The sequence below is a fragment of the Lissotriton vulgaris genome, chromosome 7 (genome assembly GCF_964263255.1).
Source record: "Lissotriton vulgaris chromosome 7, aLisVul1.2, whole genome shotgun sequence".
Taxonomy (NCBI): Eukaryota; Metazoa; Chordata; class Amphibia; order Caudata; family Salamandridae; genus Lissotriton; species Lissotriton vulgaris.
The window spans coordinates 1668647585-1668665287 of NC_141695.1; the positions used below are offsets into that span (position 1 = coordinate 1668647585).

Here is a 17703-nt window from a genome sequence, read left to right on the forward strand (position 1 = left end):
CTCCGATGGTGAAACCCGAAAACTTTTATCGGCTTGTTGGAAGAAATTCTGTCGTGTTGAAGTTTGCGGCCTGCTCCAGCGGTGAAGCCGGGGCCTCGAGTACTTTCACAGCCGGGCTGCAGTGCAACAACATTGGCCAGAAGAACCAGGCTGGGTCCGGTCAACCGGAGTGGAGGCTTTGTTTAACCCCTTCCGTGCTTCGAACGTCCAACGGTCGTCGCGCGCACTACCTCGCTGGTGCTGCGCACGACCGTTGGACGTCCGAATCCCGTTAGCGCGATCGAACGTCTGCACTGGGGCGGAATGTTCGACGCGCTAAATGGGTTAAGCCCGAATTTGACGGCGATCTTTTCAATTGCTCATTATCGATGGAGGAGTGATCCTGCTTATTGCTGGCTGTGAGTGGGGGTTCCCGTCCCGCGGACCCGGTTCGGGGCCGCCGGGGTTCGTGGTTCGGGGCCTCTGGCCTGCAGCCTTCACGGTGTGGACTGTGGCTGCGAGCAAAGACTGGTCACCCTCCGCATCTGCACGTTTGCAATCCTGTTTGTCCCCCCCGAGGATGCCGGATTCACCCGGGGAGGTGATGGGGATTGATATCGGGCATGAGACCGTGGATCGAACGGTGCATGAGCCATCGCTGAAGTCAGTACTGGCGGAAATTTGGGCGTTTCGATCACAGGTTGATGTCTTATTGTGCAAATTGGACTCGCGCTTCTCTGAGATGCTCCTGGTGGACCCAGACCCGGCCTTACGATTGAAACAGGAATCTGCAGCCGTTCAAGCCGTGGCCATTTTGACTCCGTGCGAGAGCCCCGTGCGGAAACCAACATTGGAACCATCGGATGGTGCCCTGGGAGACGGTGTTCCCGAGGATGTCATGGTATCACCGAACCTTCCGCCGCTACCGGCTCTGGAGATATCAAGGGGCGCTCCCCTCCCGGAGACTTTTGTTTGTGACTTTCCTTTCACTTTGTGGTCGTCTTCTCCTCTCTTGGTGACTCTACGACTCCTGTGCAGACTACATTGGGACTGTTCATCCAGGAGGGAGACGTCTTCAGCGTCTACAGTTTCCGTGGACCTACTGCCGGCGAGTCGCCTTGGATTGATTTTTGATGACTCTTTTCTCCTTTATTACCACGTTGTGTGCCTGTGGGTCTCGATGGGAGGGGTCCTTGTTCTTGTTCGGAAGGGCCAAGGTTAGGATTGACTAGGTCGGGAAGGGTAGGAGTGACTTTCACAAGTGTTCGACCTGTACCTGCTTGCTCTAAGAGGCTGGGCGGTGTTTTCCGGTACCCTCTACTCTCTCTTATAGTGTTGCCATAAGTGTTCTTTCATTGATAGGGGGTGGCTGTATCTGGCGGGGGGTCTAAAGGGGCTGGGAGCCCGAATGTATATGCCCTCCTCCATTTTTTTTCCTTCCTTTAGGGTTTTAGTTATTAGGGGCGACAGGCACGCTGCTAATGGGGTTAGGCTGTAGCCATCTGCAGGGGTGCTGGGTGGGGGGCTGATTCTCCATCACAGTGGTTATTGTGTGTCTATCCTGTTTCTTACCCTGTCCCCCGCATTATCTGGTTTGATTGTATGGCACCTGATCCTCTCTCATATAATATAAAATGAAACCTTTGACTCATTCTGAAACTTAATTATGCATTCTTATACCAGTTTTATTCTGAATCGCCGCCGAACCTCCGGGTTGTCGGCTGATGGGCTGTGTAGTACTGTAATATCAGTGGTCTTAATCTATCTAGCGGCCAGCCCCCGCGGTTGTGGGCCCATGCCTGTACCTTCTTGAATGCTAAAATAAAGGTTTAAAAAAAAAAAAAAAAGATTCCAAGGGCTGCCTTAATCTCAGGTCTCTGAGAAGATTGTTTGTCGCTTTAACAGAAGTGATTGAAAAGCGGCCTTCTCTCTTGGAGTTCAAGAAACATGGTGGTCTTCCCAGCTGGTTCTCGCCTGAGCCTCTGAGCCAGAGAGTATGATACTGTAGTTTACTAGTTAGTGTACAGTGGCACTCCTATGGCCACATTTCTAAATTAGAGGGCACTTTTTGAATATCCCATGTAGAATGGCAGTCAATGTGGAGTCTCCTTACTCCAAGAGATGTTATCTTTTTTACCTTTACCGAAGATAATTTATCCTGCTATATTCTGTACAAGCCGCAATCTACATACGAGATTTCAGGGAGCCTGCCATACACAGCATGCAATAGCAAAACATTGAAGGGATATCTACTCAAACCACAACATTCTGATGTTTTGGGGTCGACAGACCGAAGCTTCTTAAGCTGATAGAAACATGATTTTGTAACATTCATGAGTTTAGGGGCAAGGGCCATTTCCTGAGTTAATAGTACACGTATACTTTTTTAATGCTGGTGACATGGCAGGTTGAGGCATGTCCCCTGACTTGTTGTGAAAAGGAGGATCTTTGAAAGCTGCTTTCCCTTCAGGTACAAAATAAATAAATACAAATCCTAGTCTTCATGCTGTTCGTTCGAGTTAATCATTCACAGACATACCCAAATAGATTTGAAGCTCTTCAAGAGTCTTTATTTTGTCCCAATTTTGTTCCAAATTTGTGTTGTGCATAGATGGTATAAAGGCTGTGGCATCACACACAAAGATGGGGCCCACATCAGATTGTCACGAGGGGCTACTGAGGCTCCCATATCTCACAGATACTCATATGCTCTGGGTGGCATGAGGAGCCCCTGAATGGTGTGGTCCCCCTGCTCTGCCAGGCCTTCGTGGAACTGTTTTACACCCCTGTATAATGGACATCGGATATGATGAAACTTTGAGGAACCCCACAGTTCAGGGTGGAACTTTCTAATATGAGTGGTCCAAGTTGCACTCCCTAGAGCTGGTTTGGCAAGAATGACCTGAACCAGGCCATTGACCAGGTGGAAGCATGTAACTCTTTGGCTACCCTTTGTAAAATATTGTCCCCAGAATGTCAATGGGATACATTCGAGGACAAAATATAAAAAAGAAATATTGACAGGCAAGTAAGTCTAGATTTTCTGTACCCAACTGGACATATATTTACCCACGAGGTACATATATCTTCAAGATATGTAGATGTGGAGTTAGTAATAGGTAATCCACTCCCCCTAAGGTAATCACCGTCACTGCTCTAATTCAGGAAGAACCTCAAGAACTGGCCCTTCGACTGAACCACGGTGCCTTGCGACAGATTTGCAGTCGCATCGCCACCCTGCCCCAGCGCTTTGAGAACCTTATGGGTGAATAGTCGTGCTTTGCAGGCCACTTGATTGATTGTTGAAATCTATACTCCCCTATGTGCACTTAGTTTTCAATATTTTGCCTCTCGATATTATGTCTTCAATATTCCATTATATTCTGGCGTTCGATATTCAGTAGCACAATCGGACCTCTTAATCTTGATTATCAAAAGCTACAGAGAAGTCTAAAAGGACCAGCTGTGTCTGAGGCCCATCCTACCATATAATTCTATAAATCAAGAAGGACGAAATTGTGCCTTGACTTAGAAGGAACACAGATTAAATAACGGAGAAATACCTATAGTCAAGGCTAAGAAAATGGAAGACATGGTGTTCGCAGTCATTGGAGTCATCCCATGGTGCTCCATAGACCTGAAAGTAAAGCCTGTGGGTGTTTCAAGTGGGATCAGAGTGAAGTGCCATCTTTGCTACGTAAATTGATGTTGGAGTTGTGAATGGTTAATCAGGAATGAGAAGCCAGGCAAAGTAGAGAGACGTGACCTGCATCTGGGAAGTCCAGAGTACATCCTTGTGCTGGGGTGGTGCAGAATGTGGTGTAAGCTGATGGTACCCGGAGGGGTTGTGTGTGAGGTCCAAGGTAGGAATATGATAAGAGGCAATTTCTTGGCAAGCAGATTCACATCTCACAGGGCTGATTCCCAATTTTCTGGCTGTGAACTAACCATGTCAACTAGGCCTCTTTAGTTTTTCATCTGTTCTTTGTTTTTTCCTGTGTTTAGATCATTATATTGTGTTTTGGAATGGAAGGAGTGAAGTATCTTGACAGGAATGAGCAAATTTGGGTTAATGGGCATGCAGCATGTGGTGGGGATGATCCCTTCTAAACTGTGTGGAGGGTTTGGAGAGGCACCTGGTGAAGGGAAATTATTGCTGTTAGTGACGCCTATATGGGCTCCTGTGAATAAAGCTTGTAGGCCTGTGAATTGTTTGTATCAGTAATGTGGAGAGATAGAATAAAACATAGATATAGATAAATCCATAAAGCATGGGAGGAAAGAACAAAGAAGGAAAGAAAATGGATGAAGGAGAGAAAGAAACAGAAGAAAGTGATAGAGAACGGCAACAACAAAAAGCTTGAAACTAATCAAAACAGGAAAGAAGGCAATGAAACTAAAAAAGAGTACATACATTGAAAAATAAGTTAATAAGGCAGGCTAGAGTGAAGGGAGGGCATTAGACTGATCTGCAGGTAACCGATACAGTAGAGAAAGGAAACAGAAAATAAAAAAAACTTGAAAAAATAAGGCTGAGTAAAATGGGAGATGTAAAGTGTGTAGACACGAGAATATTACAGTAAGAGGACACAGAGATGGACGGAGACTGACAAGAGCAAGAAAGAGTGGGTAAAAGAGAAAACAAGGGAGAAGGAACTTGGGGGCAGGGGTATATACATTAGGAATACCTACTTCCTAATTGTGATTCTCTCCGAATCGGTATTCCTAATGTATGAAACTCATTGAATTTCCTTTAAAGATTCCGTGCGGGTCGGAAATCGACCTACCTCATGAATATTAATGAGGTAGGTTGCAGTTTGTGAACCATTAGCAATCACAGGGATGGGGTCCTGTTGAGATCAGCAGACCACCATGTCTGTGATTGCTTTTTCATAAAGCAATCTTTTTTTTTAATGCAACCCGTTTTCCTTAAAGGAAAATGAGATGCATTTAAAAAGAAAATATCGAAACCTTGAAGTTTATTTTTTGAGAGGCAGGCAGTGTCTTAAAAAAATGTATTCACATTTGCAAAGGGAAAGGGATCCCTTGGAGACCTCTTGCCCTTTGTGTATGGGTGACCACCTGGTGGTAAAGTATTACTGTTTTCCAACCATAATTCGGTTACAAAACTTTAATACATACCATACCATTTCGATATTTTGGAAGGTTGCCCTAAACACATCTCTTTCAAATACAGAATTGCAAATGCAAAATGTGATTTGGCAACAAGTTACTGATTCACATGTATACATTTATAAAAGCATTTTCCCAGTTGCAAATGGCCCGACTCTGCGAATCGGGAAGTTGGCGACCAGAAAAAATGCTTTGTATATCTGGCCCCAAGTAAATGTAGAAAAAAAACTTACTGTGAGAACTAACTACAGGCACACAACCGAACACAACTGGCTGCTATACAAAAGCTGCCCGTAACAATATCTGCTCACATTGAGAAACCACAGAGGCAGCCAGTGATCATGTATAGTACTAGGGAGCATGGGTTTAAGGCTGAAACTGGCTGACACAGACATGGAAAGCAGAGTCATGAAAATGAGATGGGCTACCTCGCTTCATACACTGTCCATGTTTTACTGAATTCTCTGATTTAACAAAGCAGGTGTTCATAAAATCCTAAATCAGATAGGGGACCCACTAGAGGTGGCAGAAAATTAGCAAAATATTTGACAGTCTATGGTACTATCAGTGGCATAAAGGTCTGTGTTAAACGTAGCAATCCTGTAAGTCTCACAGTAAAGCATTATTGTATGGAACTTAGGAGGAAAGGAGGCAATTTACAGGTAGTGGGCCCAGGTGTACACTTTGTGAGTATTGTTGGCGATAACTACATGCTGTAGCATCATGTTATTCGTTTATTAATGTAGATGTCTTGTGTATAGCTCAGATTTAAGGCTAGTGACCAGCTGTACAAAATATAGATTAGAATTAGAATTTACATTACAATACACATAGGTATATACATATTTATAGACTTGCTCTGCAACAGTAGTAATGTATCATAAATGCTAATCTGAAGAACATTACAACATATGAACAAGCACATCAGATTCAGAGGTTAGATTTCTGAAGTTACACAGCATTTAGTAAACATTTAACACATCTGGTTCACAGCATGGGAGTGGTAGCAGATCTGATTGGCTACCAATAAAATAGCTTGCCATGATGCATGGCATTGTTTGCTTGGCAGACAGTGTCCTACATGCCTTGGGTATGCCAGTGGTCTGCCAGCTAAGGGCCCACAGCAAGAAGTAATTTTCATCCCAAGCATAAATGGCCATGAGGTATGACTGCACAATAGGGGTGAAAGAGCCATGCCTAAATCTTTTTTTTTTTTTGGGGTAAGTATACGAAGGCCAAGAATAAATCCATCTATTTGGTGTTCATAGATCTATCGAGCGCTTTAGATTTAGTGAATCATGACAAACTGTGGGCCATAATGAGGCTGATGGATGTGGAACCTGAACTATTATTATTGATTTGCCGGCTCTATCTTGAACTCTCAGTACAGGTGTGTTACCATTCCGCAGGTGAATGCTCCCCATTTGTTGCCTCTACACGGGTGTTAGACCCGGCGGCATTTTGGCTCCTTTCCTTTCTCTGATCTATATAAACGCGATAAGTCCCTTTTTGGTTGAAAATGGAAAGGACTTGGCAAAAATGGGGATAAGTTCGCCCATTACGCTGTACGCAGATGATGCCGCAGTGATTGACCGCACCGCAAATGGCCTCCAAATCTTATTAGATCTTTTCCTGAAATATACGGAGGAGCTAGACATTCAAGTTAACTTTTCCAAGTATTTTGTCATGACTTGTGGACGACCAAAGACTAGGATGAAAACTTTTAGAATGGGAGACCACATTTTAGGGAAAGTAAAAAATGTACATTATTTGTGTATCTCCTTTAAAAGCACACTGAGCTAGTCGTCCCTTTTGATGGCAAGACTTCAATCCCTCAACAGAAATTCAGATGCTATTTTTAGATTTGTCCATAAATTACAAGATAAACCACTTAAAGAAATGATGGTTCCTTTTAAGAGCAAAGTGCATCTTGGTTGCCACATACAGCACTGGATTGTGGGGCAACTGTAAAGTGGTCCCCTGCAAAGAGCAGAAAACAGTCCTTGAAGGCTGCTCTCAGTCCCAGCTAGTATATCGAATTTAATCTGTCATGAAGAATTGGGGCTGACCTTTATGAACGATCTGATTGGCCTGGCCCTGTTATTGCTCTAGGCAAACATTCGGTTCACACCTGAACTTGCTGTTAATAGATCTTTTATCAGTGATTGTCAGTCATTAGACAAAGCGAAACAAATTCCCGAGCACAAGCCACTTTATTTTAATTTGCACATTGTACTAAGAACCAAAACATAACTTGTCAGCCCCAGCCACCCGTAATTCCAAAGTTAAAACCCACAAAGAAGGGCTTATATACCTGCAGTCTTTGACTTCCCGAGACCTGTGTCATTCTGTACTAAATTTTATAAGATTTGCTTTTAATATTAGGAACAGATGCGCAAACTAAAGTACTGTATTCTTAATGTTTTATACCTGCATTTCGATTTTAAAATGTTTCATAAAGTTGGTGTAAGATACCTTTTATAATTGTTTTACATGATGATATTTAATTGTCTGTGCCAATTTTGGAGGTTTTTGCTTTTTTGGCCGAATAAAGATTGTTTTGACTTGACTTGACTGCACCATTGAAACTGTCCCCTCTCCTTGGTGGAGAATCTCTCAACAGAGTTGCGGCTACTAATTAAATAGTGGAGGAAATTCTACTGGCAAAATCCACCAACGAAGGCATGAGCACTTCCTCCAGAAATGAAGAGGACTTGCTACCCAGCGGTAAGTCTGCCCTAAGCCAAAAAATAGAAAATGTGGATGTGGGGAATAACAAACGTTTTTCCGGTCTACCTTACCATAGTTAGAATGAGTATATCTTTCCCATCTAAAACAGATTTTCCTTCAAATTTACACTTTAAAACTTTTGGTTAGTTTTATGTTTAATCATATATATTTAGGGTACACTTGGAAAAATTCAGTATATTCAGATTGGGCATAAATAGATTATTTGTGGAAAACACTGAGTAAGCATGTGATGGGATGGGGTGGAGACAATGAATGAGATAAGGGGGGAAAGCAGAGAGGCAGGAGTGAAAGAGAAGCAGAGAGAATATGTGTTTGTTTGAGAGACAAAGAGAGATAGGGAAGGCAGAGAGATAGGGCGAGAGAGAGAAAGCATGAAAACTGGGAAAAGATAAAAGTATCACACTTTTTATGGTACATTAAGGATTACTGTGCTAACAGTACTGCTCAAAATAACCCAAATATGGAGCATGTTACCTGGAACCCCTGGATTTATGGACAGCGGGAACACAAACTCAAATAGTGACAACACAAATGGAATTTATGGATTCCATTTTTCTTTGGTTTGGTTGCTCTACATTTGAATGCCAGCTATTACTATGTTCACCTCCCAGATCTTAGTGTCTACCAGTTATCTGTTTAGGACCTCAGAAATCCATCCTATTCCCTGATTGTCCTCAATGTCAACATGGAGCTTCTCTGGGTCTTCTCACCAACCACGGCATCAAGGTCCACCAAAACTATGAAAAGCCACAACTCTGTCTGAAGCCCTCCATGGCCAACATCCAACGATTCATGAACTTCCCATATGTCAAGCACTCATCAGACTGAATTCAACTGAAGCCTAATCCATACTCAATGACAAAACTACTAGGAATGCCCAGACCTTGGAAAGGCTCCAATGCTTGAAACTTGAAATGTTCACACCATAGCTCTACACAGATGCCTAATCCGTCATCGAAAGTGACCTCTCTGGTGCTGTGCTGGTGTTTGCAGGTGGTGGGCAACAGTTAGGGTCGTCACCTGGTTTGTATTTCACCATCATTACCAGTATTTTCAAGTCAAGGGCAGTAATATTTTTGTGCATCTATTACACTCCTGAGGAATTGTTCAAACTGAACAAAACTCAGACAGCCATCTATACTCGTTGTGGGTTGGACAAGGGAGCCTTGTTTGATATGATCTGGGAATGCCCGCAAATGTACCTGTTGTGCACGAGGATTCACGCCACTTTGCAAAGCATCCTAGGCTTCGCAATGGAACCTGACGCCAGCAGACCTTTACTGGGTATTCATGAAGGTTGGGATGGGATGAATGGGGACAAATTATTTCACAGCATTAGATGCTTGGTTGCCATAAGAGACATTGCCAGAAATCGGCATGCAGCTGTGCCCCCCACGACGGTGGAATAGCTCCGGGGCATGGACTACTGGGCAGTGGCTAAGAAAATGGTTTACAGAACCTCTGGCTGTCCTGAGAAACATAACAAAATTTGGGGCAAATGGGTGGATTGCTCCAAGCAACTGTTTCACACATTAACATGTGCACTGTATAATGTGTTGGTACATCCTGTTGCCTGTATGGCAAGAGACCAAGTTCTTGAACCTATCGGACCAGTATACTGTCCTTTTTGTGTTTTTTGTTATGGTTCATATGGAAAAGAATAAAAATAACTTAAAAGAAAATAATGTTGTAAAAATGAGCAGAAGCTCGTATTTATAACTCTTTCCAAAGTAGATTTAAAACAGCAAGTACAAAAAAATCAAATCAGTCGTATTTTACAACTGTCTAATCTGTTTCTAAACGAATATGAAAACAAACATGCCAAATGACCATGTTAAGAACCAACCAAAATGATTTTACAGGAATTATAATTCTAATTATTGCTCCTGGCCGCTCGGAGAATATCAAAACATGAACAAGTGGCCGATATTTTACTTTGTGAAAGGTGGCACCCCTGGCCACAGCCCAAATTTTGGGGGACTCTGATTAAAAAGAGCCTACCAGATAGAGATAAAGAGACAGGAAGTGCAGAATGCTGGAATTAAAAGGCATGAGGTGGAATCAAGAGTTGTGAGCCTGGGTATTCGGCAAACTTGCATCAGGAAGTTTCTATTTTATCTCGTGCACTTATCTGTTTTACAAGTTAAGCAATGGAACGTTCATTCAAATACACACCAACAAAAATCAAGACAACTGGTGTCAGGTCTCACTGCTACCAAGAAATCAAATTTATCCTCACAACCAAGACCTGCTGCACCACCAACAAAGCAGCAACAACCAGCACACTCGGCTGAGATCAAACCACCTCAGTGGGAAACACAGGGAGTCTTAACATCGCGAGACTTCAAATCAAGAAATGCAAGAAAGATCAGAGTAGGAAACGACAGCAGCCACATGTATCTCAAACCCAGACCATCACTCTCGCCATCCAGAAAGTTGCTGAAGACCCATCTTTCAAAGGAGATCCTCATCGAGAAGATCAATTGCTACCCCCCATTGCCCTCCTTTTATAGTATAATCCAATGTGACGTCAGTGGTGCAGCCAGTGCTATGGGCCCCAAAGCCACCGAGTAAACTAGCCCCACCCCAGAGATGTTTTTAGGCAACAGGGTAATTGCCCAGGGCCCCCACCTGGCAAGGCCCCCCTTGGAAGGTTAACTGTTCCTCTAGCTTACTTCTGAGTCTGTGTGTATGTTACACCTTTAACACATACTTCAATATTGTTAGGCAACATCCGGCTTGAAAGGGCAAAAACCGGGCACCGTAACATTCAAAGTTGTTCCAAACAAGGTCCCTAAAATCCTTAACATGAGTGCCCCAACTCGCGGTTTGGTAGTACAAAAGAACTATGGCTAGAGTGCAGTGAGCCTATCAGACCTGTGGGCCCTGGTGTCACTGCACTCGCTGCACTATGGATAGCTACACCCCTGCATGACGTAGTTTTGAGGGCCACTCGTTGCTGTGCACATGACTCAACCTAGTCCCCAAGCTCGGGTTGTGCTACATAAAAAAATGCCTTTTGCCCACACAGCACCTCCCTGTTACCTGGTATTCCCCAAACACGGGCAGGATGTGTCCCGAATTCCTCATGCACACGGGCAGAAACACATGGGCCGCATGGTACCCGCCGAATGTTACCTGTTATCCGCGGGCTCGCGCTCCGTGCCGCCTCCAGCTCTGCCGTGGGTCGGTTCTGACGGGCAGGGTCGGTGCCAGGGCTGGGGTGTACTTCTGCGGCGGGCGGGGAGGGGGCACGGGTTGCGTACACACAGAGCCTGCAGTTTGTTTTGCCTCCCGGAGCACCTGTCATTGCTGGATTCGGTTACCAGCCCACTCCATTCTTCTTGCGCTCTTTAAGATGTCAATTTATCAGGGTGAAAAAATGAGGACAGCCACCCCCTCCCCAGCTCAGCCCCCGTCATCGCCCCCTCTCCCTTCTCTCGGGAGGGTAGAGAGCTGGATTGTAACTTTGTCCTTCACTCTGCCCATTTCTTCCCTGGCCCCTCGGTGCCGATGGCCTTCCATGGCTCCCTTGGCCATGGCGGCGAGCCATCCCCCCCCCCCCCCCCCCTCTCCTCCCACCCCCCCCCAGGGAACGACGAGAACGACGGTTTTGCCAAGTGGTGCCAAGAAAGCCTCCCGGGACAGGGAGTCCTGAGCCCGGGTTATTTCTGTCCTCCGGGGTGGGCGCCTTGGAATTTGTCGTAACCGCTTCCAGGCCATCCATCCATCCGGGCATTGCATCAGGACAGGTCGGTGCCAGCAGGGGGACCCCGGGTGGAGCAACCGTGACAAGCCGGAGCAGGTGGGACCTCCGGGGAATAATAGCGGAGTAGAAGCAGGAGCTATATTACAAGGCAGAATCCGAGGCCCAGAGGCAGCAGCTTCCAGAGGGAGGGCTCTGCGCTTAGTACATGCATAGATGATGGCCGCAGAGAGAGGCGACCATGTCCACCTAGTGTGCCCCTTTCACTGCCTACTACCAACCTGTTGGTGCCTCAAGACCGCCACCGTTCACTAGCCCCCGTTTCTTTCTCTCTCGCTCTCTCAACAATTCCAATTCAGTGGCACCTAGCACCCCCATGTGGTGGGTATGAAAACTGCTACAACAAAGCTGTGTACGTCTGTACACATACATGTATATTCAGCGCCATCCACGTGACCCAATGTACATGACTACATTGTGTTCCTAAGGGCGTATCGAAGGCTCCTGCAAGTAGGGATAGGGCAACCATTCAGGGAGCCCCCCACTCCACCCTTTCAGAGGGCACCATTCAACCCACGGCCAATGATTATCCGTGAGATATGGATATCTCAGGGGGTGCGTCACATTCTCTTTCTTTCTGCACCTCACTCTCGCCTTCTACACTGTGTGGTCCCTTATTTAAAACCAGACAAGAAAGTTAAGAATGCAAGGTGATGTTGGCTAAAAAGCCCAGATTGGCCTAAGGGGGAGGGGGGCTCTTTGCAGCTACACCTGTGTTCCCTTTTGCTCCGCTGCCCACTAGCTTGGGTCATACATTTCTCGTTCAATGTTGGCTCTAATGCATTAGGTTTGCAGATGTCTCTGTGAATTGAAACACACGGTTTGCAGTTGTGAGTGCTCATTCAGCAAACCATTGCAATCTGGGTGTTGTAGTCTTAGTGAAATTCAAGTGACACCAGTGGAATCAGTGACTTGTGAAAGGAAAGACCAGGGCTAGAAAAGTTGTGCCAGAATGACACCGGGTCATCTTGTAACCATAATCGTTTTTCTCAGTCTAATTAAAATGCTTGGTGTTGGTGAACTCATCAGCCACTCTTTTTTGAGGTCCGGCTTGACCTCACAGCTGTCTCTGGGGTATTTTGTTGCCAAATCTTGAAACTATACATAGAGTGGGCTCTGGCTCAACTGAAGGAAGTATTCCTCTTACCTCATGCTATTGGCTATTTGGTGTACCCTTCTCTCCTCCAAGAAGGCCTTCCATTGGAATGCATGAAAAACTATTTTACTTCTGAAAAGTATACTCAATCATGATGCTATCACATTAAATTCTAGATCTCTTACATGCATCCTACACAAACTCCCTTTTCTATTTTTTCCAGCATTGGCAAAGCCAACAAGACAGGCTTACATTTGAGAAATCCCATTGGTGCATGCAACACATGTAAACTTTGTTTGTGAGTGCCTGTGCTTACATGTGCTGGCACATTAAAGACAGATCTATGGCTTTTGTCAGTGCTTGTATTTTCATTATAAGCACTGAGTAAGAGCTCCGATATTCTCTCTTAGCTTAGCTTCTCTATTATAATGTACCCCATAGAAATGTTGGTCTTCGACCGACTGGCCTCCAGAGACAACAAGCATCAGCAAACCCAACAAGTTTAACCTTTGAGTCTGGTTGGCTCTGCCAATGACTTTTGTTTATGCTGTACAGTAGGAGTAAAAGGGAAAATGTGTGATTCCATGGATACTGGTGGCTGTGCCATCTTGTAGGCTCATGCATGCTTAATGAAGCATCCACAGGATGTGGGCCTCGTTGTTTTTTTTATTTACCTACCTGAGATGGGTCAGTAAATAAAAAATATAAAAATAAGGTAGCACAAAAGTACTTTTATTTATAAAACTGAAGGGCCGGCCAATTTGCTGCACAGCTCAACACCCTGCCCCCCAAAAAAGGATTGTTGGGGAGGGTGGACGCTGTTAGAAAGGAAGGCAATGGGAAGAGCGGGTCAGGTAGAAGGCAGGAGAGGGACAGAAAAAGAGCACACAGGGAGGGTGCAACAAGGAGGGCAGGGGAAGAAGCACACGAGGGAGAAAACAGCATGGGGCAAAGGGAGAAACACATGGGTGAGAGCAACACAGAGCACGTGGGAGAGAAGCACACTGGGAAGAGAAGTACATACGGGATTTTGCTGGAAAACACATGCATTCCCATGGAGTGCTTAAGCAATAAGGAAAAAAAGTAGTTCCCTTAACGTGAGCAGTGTAAGGACACAAGTCAAGAGACGAGAAACACAAGATGAACACAGCAAGCCATTAAATAATGAGCAAGCAAATGAGAGTAACAATAAAGGCAATCATTGGTAACCAATCGGCAGGATTTAAACCAACTGTAAGTTCTTAGTAAACTGCCAACAGGTCTTCTCAGACTAGACAGCTCGCACTGTCTGGTAGGCTCGTCCTAAAAAGCTCTACTGTACACCTAGGAGATCTCATTAAAGAGCCGCGTTCTCTGTGTGACTATAATGTGCTGTACTTAAACAGACTTGGACTTACAGGGAGCCTATCCCACAGGGAAATGACTGTTCTGCTCTTGCAGTGTCAATCTAATGTTTAGATTTTCAAAGAGGTCGGCGTTCAAAAAGGATGGTATAGCTGGGACAGGATTAGTCATGTGCACGGTAAAACCCCCAAACACCCCAACCAATCTATCAGAAATTTTGGCCTGTTTGGACCTCTACAGGTTTCCCAAAAGGCCAGTTCAGCTCGGTGTGAATGGGATACAATGCGAAATTCCACTTCCTCAACCACAGTATCTAATGGATTAATTCGGCAAGCACATTGTAAAGGACATACATTAGATCAGCTTTTTTCTACTGTTCCAGTTGTCCTGACCGCCCTTGCTCCTGTCCTGTGGTCTGACCACTTTTTAGCAGAATTTGAGATCCCTCTTACAAAAAAGAGCACTGATAGCAGACAATGGCGCGAAGCGCTTCCCTTGAGAGCCTTCCACCGAGTCTCTCCAGCTATGCTGTCAAAGGCACTAGAGACCTACCCTTGCATGCTATCAGGCTCTCTGGAAACAGACCTCGACCACCTCCAGGACTGGCTGACCCAACGTTTCGCAGACCTTGCCCCCCCTACCCCCTAAGACACTATCGGTGAAATCCTCTGCCCTTGCAGACAAACGTCGGCAATGTAAAAAAGCCGAAAGGGCTTGGCGTAAACACTATGACGCCAGCTCCAGGGAAACCTATAGGTCAATGATCAGAGACTATCACCACAACATCACCGCTAATAAAAAGGAGGCCTCTAACTCCTGCAAAGAAATTTTCAGGATTGTCAAGGATTTTATTCCCCCACCTGGACCAATCCCAAAATCTCGCACTCCGAGTCCTGGATTTCCGAACTCGCCGTTTTTTTTGCCAACAAAATTAGGACTATCCAGACCTCTTTTGGTCCCTCCAATACGAGCTACACTCCCACCCTCTGGCCTCTGGATTCCTCTCTGACCGTGTCAGGGCCTTTCCTTTGGAACTTCCCTTCACTGTCCCTCCAGTCCTCTTTGGACCTCCTCTCCAAACTTAAATCAGGTTCTCCTCTCAACCCATGCCCTGCTAAAACCCTTGTGCAACTGGCCCCTACTCTCAATCACCTCATCAACCCGATCCTTAACCTTTCGCTCAGCTCAGGTGAAGTCCCTCAGCCTTGGAAACAGGCACTCATCTTGCCTTTACTCAAGAAAGCCAATCTAAACCCTGATTCCCATGCCAACTACAGACCCATCTCCCTTCTGCCTGCTCTTGCGAAAGTGGTTGAGAAACACGTCCACACTACTCTTTCCCACAAATCCCAGTCTGGTTTTCGCTCTAACTTGAGCACCGAAACTGCTCTGCTCGAGGTTGCCGAAGCGATCAAGGCAACCTTGGACAGGGGAGGAAAAGTTATGCTGGTGATGCTCGACCTCTCTGCAGCCTTCGACACCGTCCCCCATGACCGCCTCCTAGCTAGACTCTGGGAGGTGGGTCTTAGGGGGACGGTGTTCAGTTGGTTCAGGTCTTTCCTCTCCAACCGACAGCAAACCATCTGGGCCCCTCCTTTTTCCGCCGCGATGCCGCCTCTGGAGGTCGGAGTTCCGCAGGGCTCGATTTTGAGCCCCTCGCTTTTCAACATTTATATGACCCTTTTGGCGGCACTCGCAGAGGGTTTTGGGGCCCAGATCGTGTCGTACGCTGACGACACACAACTCCTGTTCACCTGCGACAAGGGCCACGACTTTGACGGGACTTCTATTCAGGGCTGCCTTGGGGCAGTGTTTGACTGGTTCAGTCATCACAGCCTCAAGTGCAACTCCGAAAAATCGGAAGTGCTCTTCTTCGGCTGTCCCGCAGACTCCAGATGGAAAGAGTGGTGGCCTTCCGCCATGTTCCCTCCTGACAGTGATTCGGGGCCCGCGAAAAACCTGGGTATTCAGGTCGACAACTGCCTCTCTTTTAGGGGCCAGGTGTCGGGCCTGGCTGGCAGATGCTTCGCGATCCTGAAGATGCTGAGGAAGTTCCTGCCGCTTCTATCCGTAGAGCACAGAAAGACCACGGTGCAGGCCCTGATTGGCTCTCGCCTTGACTACGCTAACGTTCTGTACCTTGGTCTGCCGGAATACCTCCTATCGCGTCTTCAGGTTGTGCAGAACTCTGCGGCCCGTGCCATCTTTGGCCTCACCAGGAGAGCCAGGGCCACTGAGCTCCTCAGAACTCTTCATTGGCTGCCCATAAAGAAGCGGATGGCTTTCAAGGCCCTGACCATCGCCTTTAAAGCCCTTCATGGTATAGGCGCTCGCTATCTCCAGAAATGGATTACTTTCTATGTCCCTCCTAGATCCCTATGCTCCCCGACTCAGGGCAGTCACTCCTAGGATCTATCGTGCTCTCTGTGGGGGACGTTCTTTTAAACATCTTGCGCCCCTGCTGTGGAACGACCTACCTCTTTCGCTCAGATCCAGCTCCAATCTGCTGGCATTCAGGAAAGATCTGAAAACCTTGCTGTTCATGCAATAACTCCAATCCCATCTATGCTACGCTCTTCCCGCTCGTCCCGTCTCTTTTCTTCCACTCTAGACCTGTGAGGCTCTGACAGCGCCGGGACACTCCTCGGAGTAGCCATGCGCTATAGAAGCACCCCATTTTAACATAACATTAACATAACTTCTATTTGAGCTAAATTAAACTCTGCGCATGTGCACTTTCCAAGACTGCTGGCGAAATTTACCTTGAAGCTGCGCTCCCATTTGCTGTGACCCAGTCTGGGCTTCGTAGTTGTCCAAGTACGCAATCCAGTTTGAGCTTCCCTTCTACTCGTTTTTAGGGTGCTGTCATTACTGGGGGCTGCTAAAGGTGCTCGACAACGTCTGAACCAAGTCTTCCATCATCTCTTTGAGGTGTTGCAACCGCCGGCTTTGCTTGTTGACTAGTTTGGAGACCACATAGGCGTGTACACAGCAATTTTCCCAGACGGACCCAATGTCCATCTGCTGACCCATGCAGCCTTTACCCTGCAGTATCTCCACCACCTTCTCCAACTCGTTGATGCCCTGAGCAATGGCATTCACCTGTTGTAGTAGGAGCATCGCCTGTCCTTGGCCAAGCTTGTCCACCTTTCTCCCCAGTCAGTCAAGCTTCACGTCCACTGAACTTAGGCTGGACGGGATTGATTGCCCTGACTGGCAGCAGAGGCCAGTCTCTTCACTGATGCCATATTAGAAATCCAACCTTAGGCTACTTGTGTGTCGACAAACAAGGACATCAACTTAGTGTGGAAGGTCACAACAGTACGCATCACCAGCCCTTCTTGAAGTGTTATAGCCAAGAAGCTATTTCCAATCTCCAAAGTGCTGAATGCAATTTCCCTCACTCATGTGTGAGTAGGCCTGGTAACTCAGACTCTTAGCTCTTGGGCATTGCAAAATTCTGGTGCTCTACAAAGGTCAATAGTTCTGTGAAACCTGGTCATCTAAAGGGAGGGTCTGGCTCCTGCACTTAGAACCCAAAGATGGACATCACGAGGTGATCACTTATGCACAAAATTCACATGAAGCCAGACTGAGTCATCCATCTTAAGAGAATCCAACCAAATGAAATACA

General features: G+C 46.1%; 1 protein-coding gene across 3 annotated transcripts in view; it reads right to left on the reverse strand.

The window, feature by feature from the left end:
- The window catches only part of MYLK2 (myosin light chain kinase 2), a 200944-nt gene extending 189708 nt beyond the window's left edge, over positions 1-11236 (reverse strand). The window contains exon 1 of one of the 3 annotated variants that reach the window (XM_086932687.1): positions 11002-11236. In XM_086932687.1, the coding sequence (XP_086788813.1) occupies positions 11002-11173 (172 nt within the window). In that variant the 5' untranslated portion in view covers positions 11174-11236. The remainder of the gene's footprint in view (positions 1-11001) is intronic. The other 2 variants (XM_086932689.1, XM_086932688.1) reach the window with 2 other exon arrangements.
- Positions 11237-17703: the final 6467 nt, after the last annotated feature.